This window comes from Canis lupus, chromosome 35 (genome assembly GCF_011100685.1).
Source record: "Canis lupus familiaris isolate Mischka breed German Shepherd chromosome 35, alternate assembly UU_Cfam_GSD_1.0, whole genome shotgun sequence".
Classification (NCBI taxonomy): Eukaryota; Metazoa; Chordata; class Mammalia; order Carnivora; family Canidae; genus Canis; species Canis lupus.
This window is the reverse complement of record NC_049256.1, coordinates 21,646,997-21,666,191: the sequence shown is the minus strand read 5'-3', so window position 1 is coordinate 21,666,191 and position 19,195 is coordinate 21,646,997. Positions and strand designations below refer to the sequence as shown.

General features: G+C 41.7%; 1 protein-coding gene across 1 annotated transcript in view; it reads right to left on the bottom strand.

Moving 5' to 3' along the window:
* LOC102151579 overlaps positions 1-19,195 on the bottom strand; it is a 338,066-nt gene that overhangs the window by 223,464 nt on the left and 95,407 nt on the right. The window contains exon 4 of the mRNA XM_038583970.1: positions 12,977-13,020. Coding sequence (XP_038439898.1) covers positions 12,977-13,020 — 44 coding nt within the window. The remainder of the gene's footprint in view (positions 1-12,976; positions 13,021-19,195) is intronic.

Below are 19,195 nucleotides of genomic sequence, written 5' to 3'. Positions count from 1 at the left end.
AAACCTTCCGGTGAAATTAGATTCTTGCCAATTCCTATGCATTTAAAAGAGGACAAATATGTCACAGTATGCAAAACATGTGATCAGAAAGACATTTAATTTTGAAGCATGACGATAAATGTCAGCTAATACTTCGGAGTTTAGTGCCTCTGAAACATACCCTTTAGAAGGTTCCTGAAATACAGTTTATACACTCAACCAATTTTCCTTTCTTCTATAGTTTCCATTTGCAAAATGGCTTGGGATGTACGAAAGACATGTGACTGACATCATGCTTGGGCATGAAACCCAGAGAATAAAAGACATATCAATTAAGAAAAAGAGAGCGAGAGAGAGAGAGAGAGAGAGAGAGATGCAGCGATGCATTTTCCAGGACTTCCCTAGAGAGACAGGCACCGTATCATATCAAATCAAAAGCTTTTGCCTATGGGAACTTTTATTACAGCTCCTATCAAAAGGACAGGAAAAAAACAGCTTTCCGGTTTTCACAGGAAAAGAATGATTTCCAAATTACGACTTTTGAGAGCTCAGGAGAAGGGATGACTTATTTGTAGTAAATGTGAAACACATGGTTTTCTCAGAGCGTTTCTGTCTACCCTGCAGTTATTTCTCTTATATGAAAGAGATAAATTATTAAGATTTAAACACAATACCCCTTAGAACGCACTGTACATTTCTGTTTAAAGCCTGAGGGTCGAGACTTTAAATCACAATTCCAAGGGTAAGCAGCAAAACGTCACCCTCCTTACTCCAGAGACAGGCCGTGCAGTTATATCCTACACACCATGGAAACCTGGGTTGGGTGGAGACAGCAGCCAACAGAACATCTGCCCCGTGAGCCCACCACTGGAAGGTGGAGAGACAAACTCCAGCCAACACAACAAATCAATGGTCTCACTGGGAAAGATGGGGATCCATCCACCAAACCGGGAGTGGAACTTTGTTTTGCCCTTTTGTCATTTTGTCAGGGTGTTTACTCTTTATCCCAGTGGCTCTTAACCCCCAGCTGTACAGTAAAATCATTTGAAAGATGGAAAAAAGAAAAAAAAATAGCCTTGTGTGCATGTAGAGTTGAGAATCGCTGTTCCATCCTATCTGGGTTCAACTTCATGAAGACAGCATCCAACTCTATCATCTAGATGCCTAATGAGAACTTGTGAGGCAAGCTCTCCTTCGGCTTTCTTTTTTGAGAAGTGCCAGAGGCTCTCAAGGGAACTTCAGTGCATGTGCCAAGTGTCCTCTCCATGGCTACACGCAGAGTGTCCCTAAGTCTGGAAGACTGGAGGCAACCCTATGGAGTTGTAGCTCACTCTCTTCTAGCCAGTCTAGCCATTGGCTTTCCACCCCACCCCCACTGCCTTTCTCACCTGTGTCACAGGCTGGTCCCCAGGGAAGGCGTGGGAGAGAATTTCTCTGGAGGTCTATCCAATTTCCTAGCAATCTGTAACACAGGAAAGAGCTCTCCACAGTCTGTCACTGTGATGCAAATGCTACTCACAGATACCTAAAGGGTCTCACCCTAAACAAACAAACACCCTGTTAAGCAGAGTTAAGCACAGGCCCTGAACAATTCCAACAATGCGAATGCAAATAGCAAAGCCGGTGATTGCACTCAATTATCTTTTATTGTTGCAAAAGCTGCCTGCCTTGAGCACCTCCACCGCCCCCCAACCACCACCAGACATCCACACCCACAGCAGCTACCTGCCTTTCTGCTGGACCACTTCTCAGGTAATGAATAGGTCCATGGGCATACAGAAGATTACGTTACCAAAACCTTAGTAAGACCTAAACCACAAAAAAGTTGTTCCTATACTGTCAACACAAATTATTAACTTCTAGAAAATCTGCTCATTCACAAATTTAAAATAAAAACCACCTTGGGGGGAAAAAGGGCTACCTTACACTCGACATTACGGCAACTTCAATGATTAAAAAAAAAAATTATCTGGGGATCCCTGGGTGGCTCAGCAGTTTAGCACCTGCCTTCGGTCCAGGGTGTGATCCTGGAGTCCAGGGATCAAGTCCCACATCAGGCTCCCTGCGTGGAGCCTGCTTCTCCCTCTTTCTCTGCCCATCTCTCTGCCTGTGTCTCTGCCCCCCTCTCTCTGTGTCTCTCATGAATAAATAAAGCCTTTCAAAATAATAAACATAAATTTAAAAATAAAAATAAAAAAATTATCGAGGTACATTCGACAATACAGCAACTTCAATGATTTAAAAAAACGTCAAGGTAAAAGGACAGCCTAAGAAAGTTTAAAAAATTAAATCGCTGTGTCGCTAGGTGAATTCCATCAATAGTATGTTGTATTGTACATCAATCGCATAGTCTTAATACTTATTACTTTTGGTATTTATAAGTGGAAAGGTCCATAAAATAAAGACACATTTAATAGTTTTATTTTTGTTAAATGGCTGGTAAGTACCAGGCACTGCGCTGAGTGTTTTGCATATTTTATTCCATTTAATTCCCTCAACTCAATGGGGAAATCACCAAGGTTTCTGTTTTATAGAGGACTGCCTGAAGCTTCCATAGGTAAATCAACACGTCCACCATCAGCTAAGCTAGAGGATGGCTGAGCTGAGATTTGGACAAAAGTCTGGCCAACTCCAATGCCCTTGATCATTTTTATAAACTATTACAGTATAGATCTTCCATAAATAATGTGCTGGAATACTACTTTCACCATCATTTATTAATTAAAAAAAAAAAAAAAAGAGGCAGGGAATCTGAATTCTTTAACTTTTAACCCAAGGAAAGCAAAGTATTCATTATGGAGTCCTGGTGAGAATTGTAGGTTTGGAAACCTGTCTGATCTCAACTGGCCTGAGGCAAGTTCCTAAAGTTCTGAGCACTTTTCATTCTCTTCTGTAAAATGAGGAGAGTAATGTTAACCTTAGGTTGTTGGACAGCCTAAATCAAATTGATTTAGTCTTATTAGACTCAATGACAGCTTTCTTCCCTCTTTTAGCCAGTTTCTTACTCTGTCAACTAGGGATAATAAACACTATCATGCCACTAAAATAGAGGGCCTTAAAGGGGGAGGAAATTATGAAAACAGAAACACTGAAAAGCGATGCTTTTAAAAGACTGTGTTCTGATCACTAGCACTTTTAATGGAGTCCTATAAGAAATGATAAACTGTCACTTAATTCCCATTGAGGAGTTCCCACTTAAGGAAGTCTGAACTTAGTTATTTCGTGAAGCAAATGATCCTGACTCATCTGTTTTTCAACTCTGAATCTTCTATTTGGCTTGGCTTTGTTTCGGGTTTTGACTCCTGCATTTCCACAAGGTTGGTTTTTTTTTTTTCTTTTAAGATTTTATTTATTTATTCATGAGATAGAGAGAGAGAGAGAGAGAGAGAGAGAGAGAGAGAGAGGCAGACACAGGCAGAGGGAGAAGCAGGCTCCATGCAGGTAGCCTGATGTGGGACTTGATCCCGGGTCTCCAGGATCACACCCTGGGCTGAAGGCAGGTGCTAAACCATTGAGCCACCCAGGGATCCCTCCACAAGTTCTTATTAAGTACCCATTAAGTGCTTGGTCCAATAGGGAATAAAAATATATGAAAATATGATTCTTACCGTTGAGAAGCATGGAATATATGTTTGGGTTTTCTTAAAGTAGGCATACATATAATGTGTGGATTAAGCAGCAGTTGCTAGTGGATAGGTCACACTATTAAAAAGTAGCAGAAAAAAATAAAAAATAAAAAATAAAAAGTAGCAGAGAAGGTAGTTGCTTGATGGCAAGGGAAAAGTTTTTCTTTGTTTCGTTTTAAAGATTTTCTTCCTTTATTTATGGGAGGAGGGGGCAGAGGGAGAGAAAGAATCTTAAGTAGGATCCATGCCCAACACAGAGCCCAACATAGGGCTTGATCTCACCACCTTGAGATCATGACCTGAGCTGAAATCTAGAGTCAGGTGCTCTATTGACTGAGCCACCCAGGTGCCCCATTCATTGTTGCAAAGATTTTCTATGTAAGTAATCTCCACACCCAATGCGGGGCTTGAACTCACAGCCTCAAGATTAGGAGTCACATTCTCCACCAACTGAGCCAGCCAGGTGCCCCAGTAAGGGAACAGTTCTGCACCTTGACTGGCAAGATGGTCGCTCAAATACACAAGCGTGATAACACTGCATAGAAATAGGCACTTCCCTGGGGATCCCTGGGTGGCACAGTGGTTTGGCGCCTGCCTTTGGCCCAGGGCGCAATCCTGGAGACCCGGGATCGAATCCCACGTCAGGCTCCCAGTGCATGGAGCCTGATTCTCCCTCTGCCTGTGTCTCTGCCTCTCTCTCTCTCTCTCTCTCTCTCTCTCTCTCTGTGACACTCTCATAAATAAATAAAGAAAAAAATATATTAAAAAAAAAAAAAGAAATAGGCACTTCCCCCTAAAGAGAATGCATATAAAAACTGGTAAAGTGCAAATAAGGTATCAGAGTGAAGAGTATTGTCCCAAAGTCAATTTCCTGATTTTGACAACATACTAAGATACTAATTGGGGGAGGCTGAGTGAAGCGCATGTGAGAACTCTGTACTGTTACTGTAATATCTTGGGAGTCAAACTATCCAAATAAAGTAGTACTTTAAAAAAAAAAAAAAGCATATGAGGAAGTTCGCTTATAAACAGATATGGAAAGAGGTCTAGTATGTATGGTTAAGTATAAAACAGGAAGGTATTACACAATGTGTATAATATGCTACCTTTTGTGTAAGAACAGGAAGTATAGAATGGATACTCCTATTTCCTCATAGAGCAGCAGAAAGGGACCATAAAGTGCTGTATACGAAACTACAAATAGTGATTTCCGTGGGAGCTGAAAATGAGGAACCTGACAGAAGATGCTCAAATGTGGAAGATTTTTTTTTTATTTTGGGGAGTTTTGCATCATGCAAATGTAATACCATTCAAAACAAAGAGACAAATGAAAAGGATAATAGCATATGACAGCATCCATGTAGAAATCTCTACATCAGGTTTACTGAAGAGTTTACATACATTACTTTTAATCCTCAAAACAAAGGCCAAAGTGATTGATATACCTTGACAGAGGATAAGCCAAGACTCAAAAGTAGTTTTAAAATCTGTCACCTAAATCTTTTTCCACATTAATTCAACTCGTCATTCTTACCTAAATATTCTTGTATGCAGCTTTTCCTTTGCCTGAGAACACTCACCCGCCATCCCCGCCACCACTACCCCGTACCTTGTCCAGACAACTCCTTGGTTTTTCAACTTGAAAAACCAAGCTCCCACCCAGTTTATTTTTCTCCAAACCACATTCCTCAACAGAATTAGTACATCTCCTGTCTTAGCTCTGTGTCTCATACTAAGTTAAACCTATCTTAACCATTATTTCTTAAAGGTCCTTAATTCCACAGCCTCTAGCAAAATGCCTGGCAACTATGACTTTTGCTCATAGAATGTTCCTTCAGCTACAAAGGACTCTCTAATCCTCACCAAGAGCATTCAGAAAAAATAAGACCTCATTAAGAGGACCCATTCACTTGCTAACGGGTATAAATAATGATTCTTGGATATTTTGGGATAAAATTGGCTACAAGTACTTGTTAGAACACCAGTATCTTAAGAGGAATCACGCAATTTTAACTGGACATAAGTAGATCTTCCTTACAAACTCTAATACCAAACTTTTGAGTGAGGTTTATTCCCAATACTTCTGGTAAATTCTTTACAAAATATAAATTCATAGAGAAGTAGTAAACTTTCATAAAAATAGATTAATTTTTTAAAAATTCCTAACCATGATCTTTCTGAATTTCTTTTTCCAGGAAATGGGTTTACCTTTTAAAAAGGGAAATAAAGGGCACGGTGTTCAGAAGAGAGCTTGGTCCTTTGTTGCTGAACTTCTAAAATACTTGGTGATCATTTAATATGGCATGGGTTTCAAGACAGACACACAGAACTGACTTTTTCTCCTCAGAATCTGTCCTCCAGAGAATGCTGCCCACATAGCTTATAAGTTAGATCAATGGCAAAGTGCCAGGCCAGTAGGGCATAGTGGTCAAAGATACACAGTCTGAAGTCAGATGCCTGAGTTCAAATCTTGACTCTGACAATTCCTAACTGTGTCCTCAAATGAACCTCTGTCTCATTTGTGAAATCAGTTATACTGGTATCAAACACATTGAAATATTGGGAAAGATTAAATAAATCACGACACATATAAAGGGCTTGGAACATGTCCATCACACCAAGGATTGGATGAACATTAACTAGTAATAATATCCTAACTAACATACAGTACCTGCTCAAATATTAGCTACAGGGAGCTTCCCTATTTAGGTAACCATAAGGTGTCTGAAATAATCATCGGGTCAGGATTGTTCTAGAAGGTAGAAAAAACATTGAAAACACCAAAAATGTGAGGAGAGGATGTATCTTTGGGTGGTATATGCTCCCAAAAGGAGCTATTGCACTACTTTCCAAGAGATAAAGTTTACTCTCTAGGGAAAGACATATGCTCCGAATCCCAGATTATCCTCTGTTTTGAGAATTTTGGTTAGCCAGAGAATGCTAATTTTGGAAGCCACTTTAATTTTTCCAGAGGTCATCTTAATGAAGATTCTAAAACGTAGGTCTTTCTATGATGCCAGACTTTGTTTTAAAAAGTGTATCTCGATGGGTCTTTACCAGGGAAAAGTGGATCTTTATGTCTCGTCAGGTGTGTTCTAAAGGTTTGTAGTGCCATGTGTTTATCTGTCCCTATACGCCTTTGGGGACCTTCACAAATCATACACAACATACTAATTCTCATGAGGCTACAAAAAAGGCTTTGTTACAAACAATATTGAAGTCACCTAATCAGTATCAAAACCAGCATGTGGGTATCTTACACAATTGGACAAAGACACTTTTCCTGGGGAAGCAATTCAAAAATATTGATACTCCAACAGATATTTGTCCATCTATGTTCTTTCTAGCATGAGTCATAATAGCCAAAGGTTGGAAGAAATCCACTCATGCTATTGATAAGTGAATGTATAAACAAAATGATCTGCACATACAATGGAATATGGTATTAAAAATTCTGACACATGCTACAACATGGATGAACCTTGAGGACATTATACTAAATGGAATAAACCAGTTACACACACAAAAGAAAATACTGTAGGATTCTACAAATCATTATCTACCGTTTAATTCACAGAAACAGGTAGAATGGTGACTGCCAGGGCCTGAGAGGAAGGAAGAATGGGAGTTAGTGTTTAGTGGGTACAATTCCAGTTTGGGAAGAAAAGTTGTAGAGATAGATAATGGTGACGGTTGTGCAAGTATGTACTCAGGACAACTCATCTGTACCTTTCACGCAGCTAGGATGGTAAATTTTATGTTTTACCACAAGAAAAAAAAAATGCTATTCAGTACCTACAACACATACAAAAGAAAGTGTTGGCTCCGATGGCTCAGTCAGTTAAGCATCTGCCTACGGTTCAGGTCATGATCTCAGGGTCCTGGGAACAAGACCCACATCAGGCTCTCTGCTCAGTGGGGAGTCTGCTCTCCCTCTCTCTCTGCCCCTCCACCCTGCTTGTGCTTGTACTATCTCAAATAAATAAATAAAATCTTTTTTAAAAAAATAAGTGGGTAGTTATCAATGAACTTGAGCTAAAGAAACAGTTCATCTAGATAATTTGGAGCAAGAGAAACCCTCAGGAACAATACAGCCTTGGTTCTACTTAAAACACAACAACAACCATGCCTCCCTTTTGTTTTAGCTAAACACTTCACCTTAGTATCAAAATGAATCTTCCCAAAAAATTAGAGGGAAAAATATTCAAACTCTGCTCCCATTCCAAGTGTCAGTCATATAATACACGTTTTGTTTGATACCTTGGCTATCCTCAGCAGCACAGAACTTGAGCCATCCATAATCTTTACTGTCAAAGCAATGCCTAATAAACTTCAGTGAGGTTAATCCCATTAAGATCTAACATTGTTATCCTTTTTAAGTGAAAACACATTTAATTAGATCACAGGAATACACAGAGAAGCAGTCTGGTTCCGTCACTTCAGTGTCTGTGTCTGAGGTCATATGGACAATATCTGAGCATGGGTAGGATTATTTCCTTCTGGTGCTTTCTCTCTTTCTCTTTACCTTTCCCTACACCTTACTTATTGAAATTGGATAACATCTACCTACCAAAGAGCTGTTGGATCCCCATCACTACCACATCCCTCACCCCACACCTTCAGTGACAGAAGCTTTCAAAAAAGCCCTTCTGCGAAGTTAGTCTGCTGCACATCTGACCATTCGTTACTTTTAAAACACTCATAAATTAATGGGACAAACTATCTTTGTCCCTAGAAAAGGGTAGTGGTATACACTGTAAATTTGATCTCGGGATTGAAGAACAGAAAAGGATTTCACGGGCAAAGAAGATGGGACAGGATGGCTGGACAGCCGTACCGGTTTAGACAGGCAGGTTTTACTATGTCAGGTCACAAATAGTCACTTTTGTAATAAATAGAAAACAAAAGGTAATATGATCCACAATTGTTAAATTTGGGGACTGCTTAGAAACCTGTATGATCAAAATCCACTCCCCGGAACGGTCTAACAGATCCGCAACTCAAATCACATGTCTGTATGAAACATTATCTCTACTTGGTAGAGTCAACCTTTTGGCGTTGGTGTATTAGTTTGACTTAGTACAATCTGGAAAGATAAGTACAAAAAGTTTAAGAAAATTTGAATTCTTTTTCTGATTTTTCTAAGATTTTTTTTATTTCGTTCTGATCATGGATTTTGCTCGAATTAAAAACAGGTGGCATATGAATATTTGGTATTTCTGGCAGCAAATTTGCATATCAACAGAAAACTTTTTAATCACATAACTCATATTGTAATCACATGAAAAATAGCTTTCGCTTTTCTCTTGGTGAGGAATAACATTTTAGAAGGTCTAAGAATCAGAAACCCTCACGGCCAACCAACACCTCAACCTGCTGTGTCATAAGGAGTCCACAGAAAACTCTGAGCTATACATAAAGGTGTATTTTCCTAAAAGGCACGTTAAACCGTCGACCGTAACCAATCAGGTTTTAAACGTCTGCTGTCAATTAAGAATAAATAAATTCCTGAATGATTAATTTTTCCCCCATTTTAGAAAATGAACTCAGGTCTTATTTTGGCTGCATCTGCCATCAGCAAGGAGAAAGAAAGGGCATGAAATAAAATAAGCACTGGCGTCAAGAAAAGCTTACCTCCTCCCCGCATTTTTTTATTGGAAAAATAAAATTTGTTTTCCAGTACGATATTTCATTTTTTAAAAATCTGTTTCTACTCAAAACTAGAGTTCTATTTATTTTTAAATGAGGCACACGAAACCTCCCAAGTCCAACTCAGATTTACATCTGGCTAATCCTCCAAATGTGACCGACCAAGTTCATGCTGTTTATTTCTGAGTTCTGTGATTTTTGGATAACACGTGTGAGAGATAGCAAATTAACTACTGCTAGTCAGCAGCAAGCCAGCAAAAGATGTCTTGGGAAGCAAGTGGGAGCAAATCCTGCAAGTCAATTTCTAATCACACTTGCCAGAAATTTGGGGGGAAAGGTTACCAATCCTGCCAAGAAAAATCAGTGGTAGAACTTGTTTCCCTTTTTCCATGGAATATTTCAACACTCAACCAACAAATACAGCTCAATCTTTCCTTCCCGTAACCTCGGGACTGCAAGGAAGGCTCTGGTCTCATTGATAGCCTCAGAAACATTAAAATGGCCCACCCTGCAAAACATCAGTCTCTTTCCCAGAGCAATGTCCACTTAGATGAAGGGCAACTGCAGAGGTTGACTCACGGGCTACAGAAATACGCATTGTACCCCCGAACCCCCAAGACACCTACAGGTGTGCAGAGAAACCCTAGTCGAATCTCCTTACCTAGAACTGGCCAGAAAGATTGTGGCATGAATTTGGGCCTCAGCTGAACACAGAACAAGCCAATAGCTTCAAGAACCACAGTCCGAAAAGCACGTATTCGTTTGGAGGAAGCCCCCGGAGAGTCACACTCTTGCGATGTATTTTCACGTAGTTCCTTACCTCTATCCCGAACCAAATAAATTCCTGGTTGTGAACCACCGCCACCGGTAGCGTCCCCTGGAGAACCTTCAGACCACGCTGATGCTGATGCGAGGACCGAGCCCTGTCCCCTCCTGACACCAACTCCCAACTCAACTGAAACTCTTGAGGCCAGGCCAGGTGACCGGGGCCTTTCTAGAAGCTGCCCGGGTGATGCTCCAGTGCGGCAAGCACCTTAGTACCCCAATTTTTAGCAGTGTGCTCTTTTTTAAAAAGTTTGTTTCTCCACCAAACACACTCACAGAAGTTATGGTTCTAATTGGGTCTGTCCCGACATTGTTTCCGGGGCCAGAAGGTTCTAGTCAATGGCCTGCGCGTGCTGGCTTCCCGACAAGGGAGTGGGCTCAGCAGGATGCTTTCTGCAGCCACAGATGGAAGGGGCTTGGTCCAGGCCCCCGGAAGGCAACGAAAGCCTTCAACCCCAACTTGGTCATGAGAAAGCAAACTCCCCATTTCCCTCGACTCACATAACACTCCTGACACCAAACGTGCGCCTTGCCCCCCACCCAGCGATTCTCCACATCTCGAGGGACACAGACTGGGGGTACTGCAAGTTCGTTCAATTCTGACTCTGCACCACCTGCCCAGAGTCGCACAGACCCCACAAGTTAAGGCCTCCAGCCACAAGAACGCTGCCCACCCCAAAGGCCACTTGCAAGCCCCGATCACAGCCTGTGACTCCCACCCACCACCTACATGGAAATCAGGGGTTCCCACAACTCCTTTGTCGGTTCATTAACTTACTAGAACAGCTCGCAGGCCTGAGGAAAACAGTTTACTTACCAGATTACCTGTTCATTATGAAGACTACAATTCCGGGACGGGCAGACGGGGTTGATGCCTGGGGCAAGGCGCAAGAGGCGGACGTGGGCCTCCTGGCATGCTCTGCTCCCAGGACCTGCCCAGCCTCAACCCAGCAGCTCTCCAAACCCCTTCTCCTAGGGTAGGTATAATGAACTAGATGATTGGCCACTGGTGTTTAACTCAACCTCCAGCCCCCTCTCGCCTCCCTGGAGGTCAGGGGGTGGAGCCTGCAAGTACCAATCCTCTAATCGTCTAATCACACGGTGGTTCCCCTGGCAACCAGCCCCCATAATTAGAGGCTTTCCAAGAGTTGCCTTATTAACAGAAACTCAGGTGTGGTTGAAAGGGCTTGTTCTGAATAACAAAACATATCACTCCAGAGCTGTTTCAGGAGCTAGGAACAATAACCAGATATTAAAACAAAAGACGCTTCTGTTAGTCTTAGGAAATTACTGAGGTTTTAGGAGCTCTGGCCAGAAGCCAGGGAGGAAGACCAAAATATATATTTCCTATTATATCACAATGACCCAGGTATAAGTGCACCATCTTGTGTATCTTGAGTATCTCAGGATATTCTGCTGTGTTGAACCCAAAGACAAACATAAAATAGGGTGTGTATAGAGTAAAACATTGGGATTTTCTTTAGACCACTATTTTTCCTTTAACTCTGCAATGGGTTAGAATCACCTAAAGAATCACTCCACCCCCAGAGTCTCTAACTCAGTCTGGGATAGGGTTCAATTATTTGCATTTCTAGCAAGTTCCCTGGTGATGCTGATGCTGGACCACACCTTGAGAACCACTGCTTAGACTAAAGTGGTGCCTCCCAACATACAAAATACCGGAGATTCTTTTCCCCCATACTCTTATGAAGATATAATTAACATACAGTACTGTTTACATTTAAGGTGTATAGCTAAATGATTTGACTTTCACATATTGTGAAATGATCACCCCAATACGTTTAGTTAAGATCCATCATCTCAGGTACAAAAAAAAAGAAAGAAAAGAAAAGAAAAGAAAAGAAAAGAAAAGAAAGAAAGAAAGAAAAGAAAAGAAAGAAAAGAAAAGAAAAGAAAAGAAAAGAAAAGAAAAGAAAAGAAAAGAAAAGAAAAAAGAAAAGAAAAGAAAAGAAAAGAAAAGAAAAGAAGAAAAGGAGGGGAAACAATGTTTTTCCCTTATGATGAGAACTATTGGGATCTACTCTCTCAACTACTTTCAAATACACCACACAGCAGTACTAACCATAGCCATCATGTTGTAAATGGCATGCCTAAGATTTGTTTTTATAGTATGTGTCTGTACAATGAGAATATTGAACAGACTGGGTGTTTCATATAAAAGAATTCTTGTTGGGGCACCTGGGTGGCTCAGTTGGTTAAGTGTCCAACTCTTGATTTCTGCTCAAGTCATGATCTTCTTCATGGGTTGTGAGACTGACTGACCCCCATGTTGAACCCTGAGTCCGGCTCCAAGCTCAACACAGAGCCTGCTCAAGATTCTCCTTCTCCTTCTCCTTCTCTCTCTACCCCTCTCCCTGCACTCTCACTCTCTTGGGCTCTCATAAATAAATAAATAAATAAATAAATAAATAAATAAATAAATAAATAAATAAAATCTTTTAAGAGATTATTGTTAACTATTGTTTTAGGTGTACAAACAATATTGTATCTATGTAAAAAAAAAAAAAAAAAAAAACAAAGAGCTCTCATCTTCAAGAGTAATGTATGCATTGAAAAAAATTTTAAAACACTACAGATAGTTGCCACCTGCCTTATACTCGAATTGTCTCTTCAAGAGCAAAGCCTTACCCTGAAGGTAGGGATTGCCATTACCATGCATGTTTTCTATCACAACATACATATATGAGTAGATAAAAATGAAACCAAAAATATAATAGGGTAATAGCATAGAAAAGAAACTAAAATAAATAAAAGCAAAAGGTGGCCATGAGGATCTTTAGGGCAACCCAGGAAAGAGCAAAAACCAGGCCGCAGCCACAAAGGGAATCAGTATGACCCTTTATCTGTAAATCTCTCCCACCCAAAAAGTCTCTTACCTGAGCATGCAGGGTGCTAATGCTTCCGTAGTCACCTGAGAGTACTAGGAAAGAAAGGGAAACTGAGTCAAAAGTTGCAAGAGTAAACAGAAGGACACAGCAGACTGACATTTCAGTACACATTTTGGTCTACCCTGAAGATTTCTAGAAGAAAAGAACACATAAGAGTTGCTTTTGGACTTGCCCGCTCTAGAGCCATCCCATGCCACAGACTCACTACAGAGTGCTAGGCCCTCCTTATACCTGGAATTAAAGCTGGAAGCACCCAACAACCTGGTTTTAGCAGCAGCTCTGCTACTCCTATTGTAAAGCAATGCAAGCTTGTCACTCTCCCTTTCTGGGGCTAGACTTCATTATCTGAAAAATGAAGGGTTTTAAATGTTCATAGTGACTACCAGAGTTAACAGTGCATTTTTACACATGAAAAAATATTAGCCCTGGGATGTAATCAGAGCAAAGAAAGAAAGCTAATACAAATATATATATATATATATATATATATATATATATATATATATATATTTATAATCCTGACTCACATCATATATATCAGACCCCATTGTCTATTGCTTATTTCATTTACCCTCTAAAACCATTTTTGTAAGGCTTGTCTCAACATCAGTAGAAGGCTATGGACAGAGACTGGCTGAGAGTATGCAGTAACTTGCCCAAGGTCATAGAACTAGCCATAGCAGAGCCATAGATCAAAACCAGGAGCTGGCTGACTCCAAAAGGACTTTCTTCCCACTACACCATGGGCACTTTGCTGAGTGCCATCCTGTTGCTGGTAGACTCACATCAAAGCCACAGTGAATCCTGACTCCGGGACTTACAAAGACATGCAAGGTCATACCAAGGGTTAAGTTTGTTTTCTATGCCAGGACTTCTCTCTTTTAAAAATCTGATATTTTCTAAGAATGTATTTGATTATAGAAATACTTGCCCAAAAGAATACCCAACAAAATTAGCTTATGGTGTTTCTAAGTCTTTTTATTCAAAAAATTTATATTTTCCTTTCCCTAATAGTCTTCATTAAAAAAAAAAAAAAAACAAACACAGTTTATAAGAACAGGTTATATGTCTGGCTATAACAATGCAGATGCTTGCAGGTTCTTCCCTTCCCTAACATTTTTAGAGGCTACACCCCCCAAACTACTTATTTTTCTAAGCATCTGGTTTCAAAAGCAAAGTTCCTGGCAAGTCATGATAGATTTACCTATTTTACATAGTGGCTACTTCTTTTTTTTTTTTTTTTAAATACAATTCTAGAGATTAGAAATATGCCACATTTCCTATCCGGCCAAGGCAGCAAAACAGCTTCAGTGGGTGAACACACTGCATCAAGCAACTGTCTGGCTCTCTGGGGCTCAAGGTCATTTTTCACTCCATACAGGGATTCACGTAATTGGCTACGCACATTCGTCCATTGAATCAGGTGGCAAGACAACCTATTAGATAGATCAGTGGTCTGATGTAGGACACAGCTGCTCTGCTCCCTCCAGGCTTAAAATAATTCAGCACTATCAACCTCCCCCATTAAGTACAATTAATTTTATGAAATGGAGAAAATAAGCATTTTATTGGAAATGGCTGACACACGCTACACACAGCAGAAAATACCAACTGTGCACAGGACACCAGCTTCCCCCGGTTCCCACTGACCTCGAGGTGCTAATAAGGGAATTCTGCAAAGCCTGCATTAAAAGGGATCCCACATTTAGCCAGCCCTGACCCCAATCCAAACTTTTCTCCCACTCCGCAGCAAGAGGGCCTTACTAATTGGAATGTGCAGAACATGTGGCCCGAGGACCAGGTTTCACCAGCATGCACCAACAGAGCATCAACAACACACACACACATGCACACCACTCGGATTCCTTAGCTTTTAAAACCATCTAAATGTGCACAATAAACATGGGTTGAAAGATGAACGCATGTGTTTGTGTGGGTAAAAAAAAAATAAAACTTTAAATTAAAAAACACAGGTGGAAATGGTTTTCATGAGCACAGATCTCCCAGTAAGATTGATGGTATTGACCAGACATAGAAACAACAAAGATCCCCGGTGAAAAGAGACCCTCTAATCACATTAGCTTGTAGTTCTAAAGGAAGATGGTTGCTCTGGATTTCCCTTTATACATAGCAACTTCAAAAAAATCCCCATTTTCTTAGTACATCTTTATGGAGGGAAGCTTGCTTGCCTTTGAAGCCTAACACAAAACAAACAAGAGTCTTTACAAGTCTTGTCTGACCACCCAGGGAGAATCAAATAGTATTTTTTCTCCAGTAGGCCACCCCAGGATATTGTGAATAAAAAGGAAAAGGAGGAACTCATCATGTAACCGGGATGTGTTTTTCTAGTGTAGTTGTACACTGTTTTAATCTAAATATTATGGTATATTTTTTCACTAGCAAAGCCAAAGCAGATCTAATTATTCCTTTATTAATAGAGAAGTTCTGAAATCGCGGGAAATAGATTAAAGCCAAGGGAACAGCACAGAGGTGGGGGGAAGATTAGGGAATTGTCTTCTCAAAATCCCAAGAATGGAACAGGGATTTTTAAAAAGTGCTGATGTTCAGAATGGCAGGCCGGTGGAGCGGGGCGAGCTGTTTTTTTAGTACAAAAGCCCTCCACAAAACCTCTCAGGGGCCAGACTGCAGGAGACACCAGGGGAGGGAATTTCTGGATACCACACTGAAGAACTTAGATGCATGCAAGTATTTTAGAATCATAAGAAAGCTGTATAGTCATAAACATCCTAAAATGCACTCCTCTAATCATGTTATGTCCCAGCACCAAATCTCCACATGGGCCAAATGAAAACCAGATCCTGTAGCCCGGCATGAGGGAAGTCCAACCAGCTTCCCACGCCTGGTTTCTACTACTACCTCTGGGGTCCCTGCTGTTCCTCCCATAATGCAGGGCACTTCCACCTGGTCAAGACCCCACAGATGGTCTTTTATTCTCCTGAAACACCCTGCCAGCCTCATCTCTCTCCTGACTCATGGACCTCCTCCTGAATCACCGCTCGGCTCCTCCACTGCCTGGTGGCTCTGGGCTAATTACTTATTCCTATTCCCTGCCTCACTTTCTCCATCTGCTAAATAGGAATATGAAAGCCTGTCTCACTGCTTTGAACTAAAATGAGCTCCAAGTGAGGATGGTAAGCAACTCATATTCAGTAACTTAAGTGTTATTTCCCTGCACTCAATAAATGCCACCTTCCCCCACTCCAGACAGTCTTCTTTAACACCCAGAGCCAAAAAACATCTCCCCCTTCTCTGAATTGCCCTCCTAATCTCACGGCAGCAGTGTTGGGTAACTGGTCATTCTCTGCATGCACTATTACTATCTCCCTATTGTCACCACACCCTCCAGACTGTGCTCTTTGGAGGTAGGACCCCCGTTTAATTCATGTTTAATTCAATTGGATTCTTTCCAATGTCTCGTGCATAATCAAATATAACAACCTCAGGGTTCTAATATTAACAGTTCCTTTTAAATACTCTAGATAAAACCCATTACTCTGTAACTAAGAAAACAGAGTCCAGGGATGCCTGGGAGGCTCAGTGGTTGAGCATCTCTTTATCTCAGGTCAAGATCCTGGGGTGCTGAGATCAAACCCCACATATGGCTCCCTGCAGGGAGCCTGCTTCTCCCTCTGCCTGTGTCTCTGCCTCTCTCTGTGTCTCTCATCAATCAATAAATAAAATCTTCATAAAAAAAGAAAGCAGAGTCCAAGTGAGATGAATAATCGCACTAAGTAATAGTACCTCTTCCTATATGACCAACTTTGAATGGGGAGGTGCAAAGGTGGGTTAAGGAATGGATAGATGGATGAACAGATAGACATAAGGACAAACCAACCACCAATCAGATACAACATCCAAGATATCATCAGCAATTCAAACCCTGGGAGATAGTGTACTGACCACCATACAATGGCCACCTCACCACTCATCCTTTCTTCATCTACTACACATTCTTAAATGTCATTCCTTGAAGATTAACTAGTTTAATATATAACTGTATTCAAAACTTTTCAAATAAATAGCAGCTCACCTTTGCCTTGGGTAGCTTATTCGTGCCACAGCTTTTACCGAGAGCCAAAAGCCTGTGCCAGGCACTTGCTTGGCCCCACAGGAAGTGCACAGGGGGGTCATCCCTGTGAAGAGCTCCAGCTCCATATCCTCTCTTGTTCTCCTCCACTCTGCCATCCCCATCTGTCCCTCCATTTATGCCGCAGAGTGGGTGCCGGAACGAGAAACCCCATCACAGAGATGATGAGGGGGGTTTATGGGAAGGCCGATTGCAAAGCACTTGGCAAATACTTCACTCTGAAGGTTTTGGGTATAAGAGCCCATTTCTCTTCCCTCTCTAAGGTTCAGGAGACTTTGCAAACCTCTCAGATGGCAGGAGGCTCCAAACCAGGACCTGGAGCCCAGGAAGAATGTCCCAGAACACCTGCCTATGGAGCCACACGGCGGACAGAAGACAGCCTTGGAGACATTCTGGAATGTTGCTGCGCCATGTTCAAAAATGTCCTCCTCTCCCCATCCCTCTCTGAAGTCTCAAACTCACCGGAAGTGTGATGTGAGTAATACACCAAGTGGAAAACTCCAGTTCTTGGTACCGGACAGAAGATACAGAGCAAATTCATAGCAAACTGAAGACACCACACACAAAACAAGTGGCCATCACATCGTGTCAATCACTGTCCTTTCCCCTGTGAGGTTCCAGGACACCCCAGGGTCATCTGAAGTAGTTAAACAAGGCATTTCCTGTTGCACAGGACCTATCGGAGGTCACTATCGTGACCGTTCAAATGTCACACCATCAGAAGTTCTCTCGGGCCATGCCATTGGAGATCACGCTTCTGGCGACGTCTCCATCCCCACCCTCTGCTTGGCTTCTTTACAGCATTTATTATTATGTGACATTAAATCGTATCTTGTTTGTTTGTTTGTTTTTGCCTGTCTCTCCCACCAAAACATAAGCTTCTTTAGGGCCATGACTTGTTTTCTTCACTTCTGTGTTCCCAGTACCTCGAACTGTCTGTGACCCGAGATAGACGGTGAGGGAATATCTAAGTGGGAGAATGGATATCTCCTTCCCAGATCAGAAACCTGCTAACATAGACCCAATGTTACTAGCTACTGACAACGATAGTTTCTCGTCTGTTTAAAGGAACAGCCGACTGGAACCTGGCTTCTCTCCACTCATACCCAAGCTAACTGATGAAGAAGCCCAGAGAAGGAACGAGGTGCTTCTACTAACTATCCTGGGCCAGCGAGTGCATAGTGGGAGGCTCCTGGGCAAACTGGAGTGAGGAGGTCACTTTAAGCCTAAAGCAAAAGCAGATCTGAGGAGGGTCACCACTGAGTACAGTCACCAACTAGTCTAGATGCTAATGGCACAACCTGTTGCCGGGGTGGACCTGAAGGATGTCACCCTTCCCATGGCAGTGACGAAGCTGCGAGGGGATGACATTTCCTGTCTGTGTCTTATGGGGCCCCCGCTGCTAACCAGACTGTGAGACAAGGTTACAATCTTCCTAAGGAAGAGTACACTGGGAACAGGGACAAAAATCAGGTTGGAGGCCTTTTCTTTATTAGAAAACGTGCTTGTTGATGAATACATGCAGTAAAAGGATCTCTCTGCACAGAGCTGCAGGCAGCAAATGAAAAAGAATTAAGAATATCTAAATTTAGGGGTGTTGGGGTGGCTCAGTGGGTTAGGCATCTGCCTTCGGCTCAGGTCATGATCTCAAGGGTCCTGGGATGGAGCCTCCCATCAGGCTCCTTTCTCAGTGGGGGGCGTCTGCTTCTCCCTCTCTCTGTCCCTGGCCCCTACCCCCTACCCTCTGCTCCTGCTCTCTCTCTCTCTCTCAAATAAATAAAATCTTTTTAAAAAGAATAGCTATTAATTCATTAATTCAGCATACCTGAGAGCACAGTAATTTCTGCACACATAACAAACTATATGCATTGAATATCTTTTCTTCCTTCCATGATAAATCATCTGTTAGGCAGGGGTACCCCGCTGGCTCAGTTGGTAGAACATGCAACTCTAGATCTTGGGGTTGTGAGTGGGAGCCCCATACTGGGCATGGAGCCTACTTTAAAATAAATAAACACATTCTCTTTTAGGCATAAAACTAGACCTGCATTAACTATTAACTCGGCAACGCACAGGTTTTCGTTGCACTTGCAGCCTGA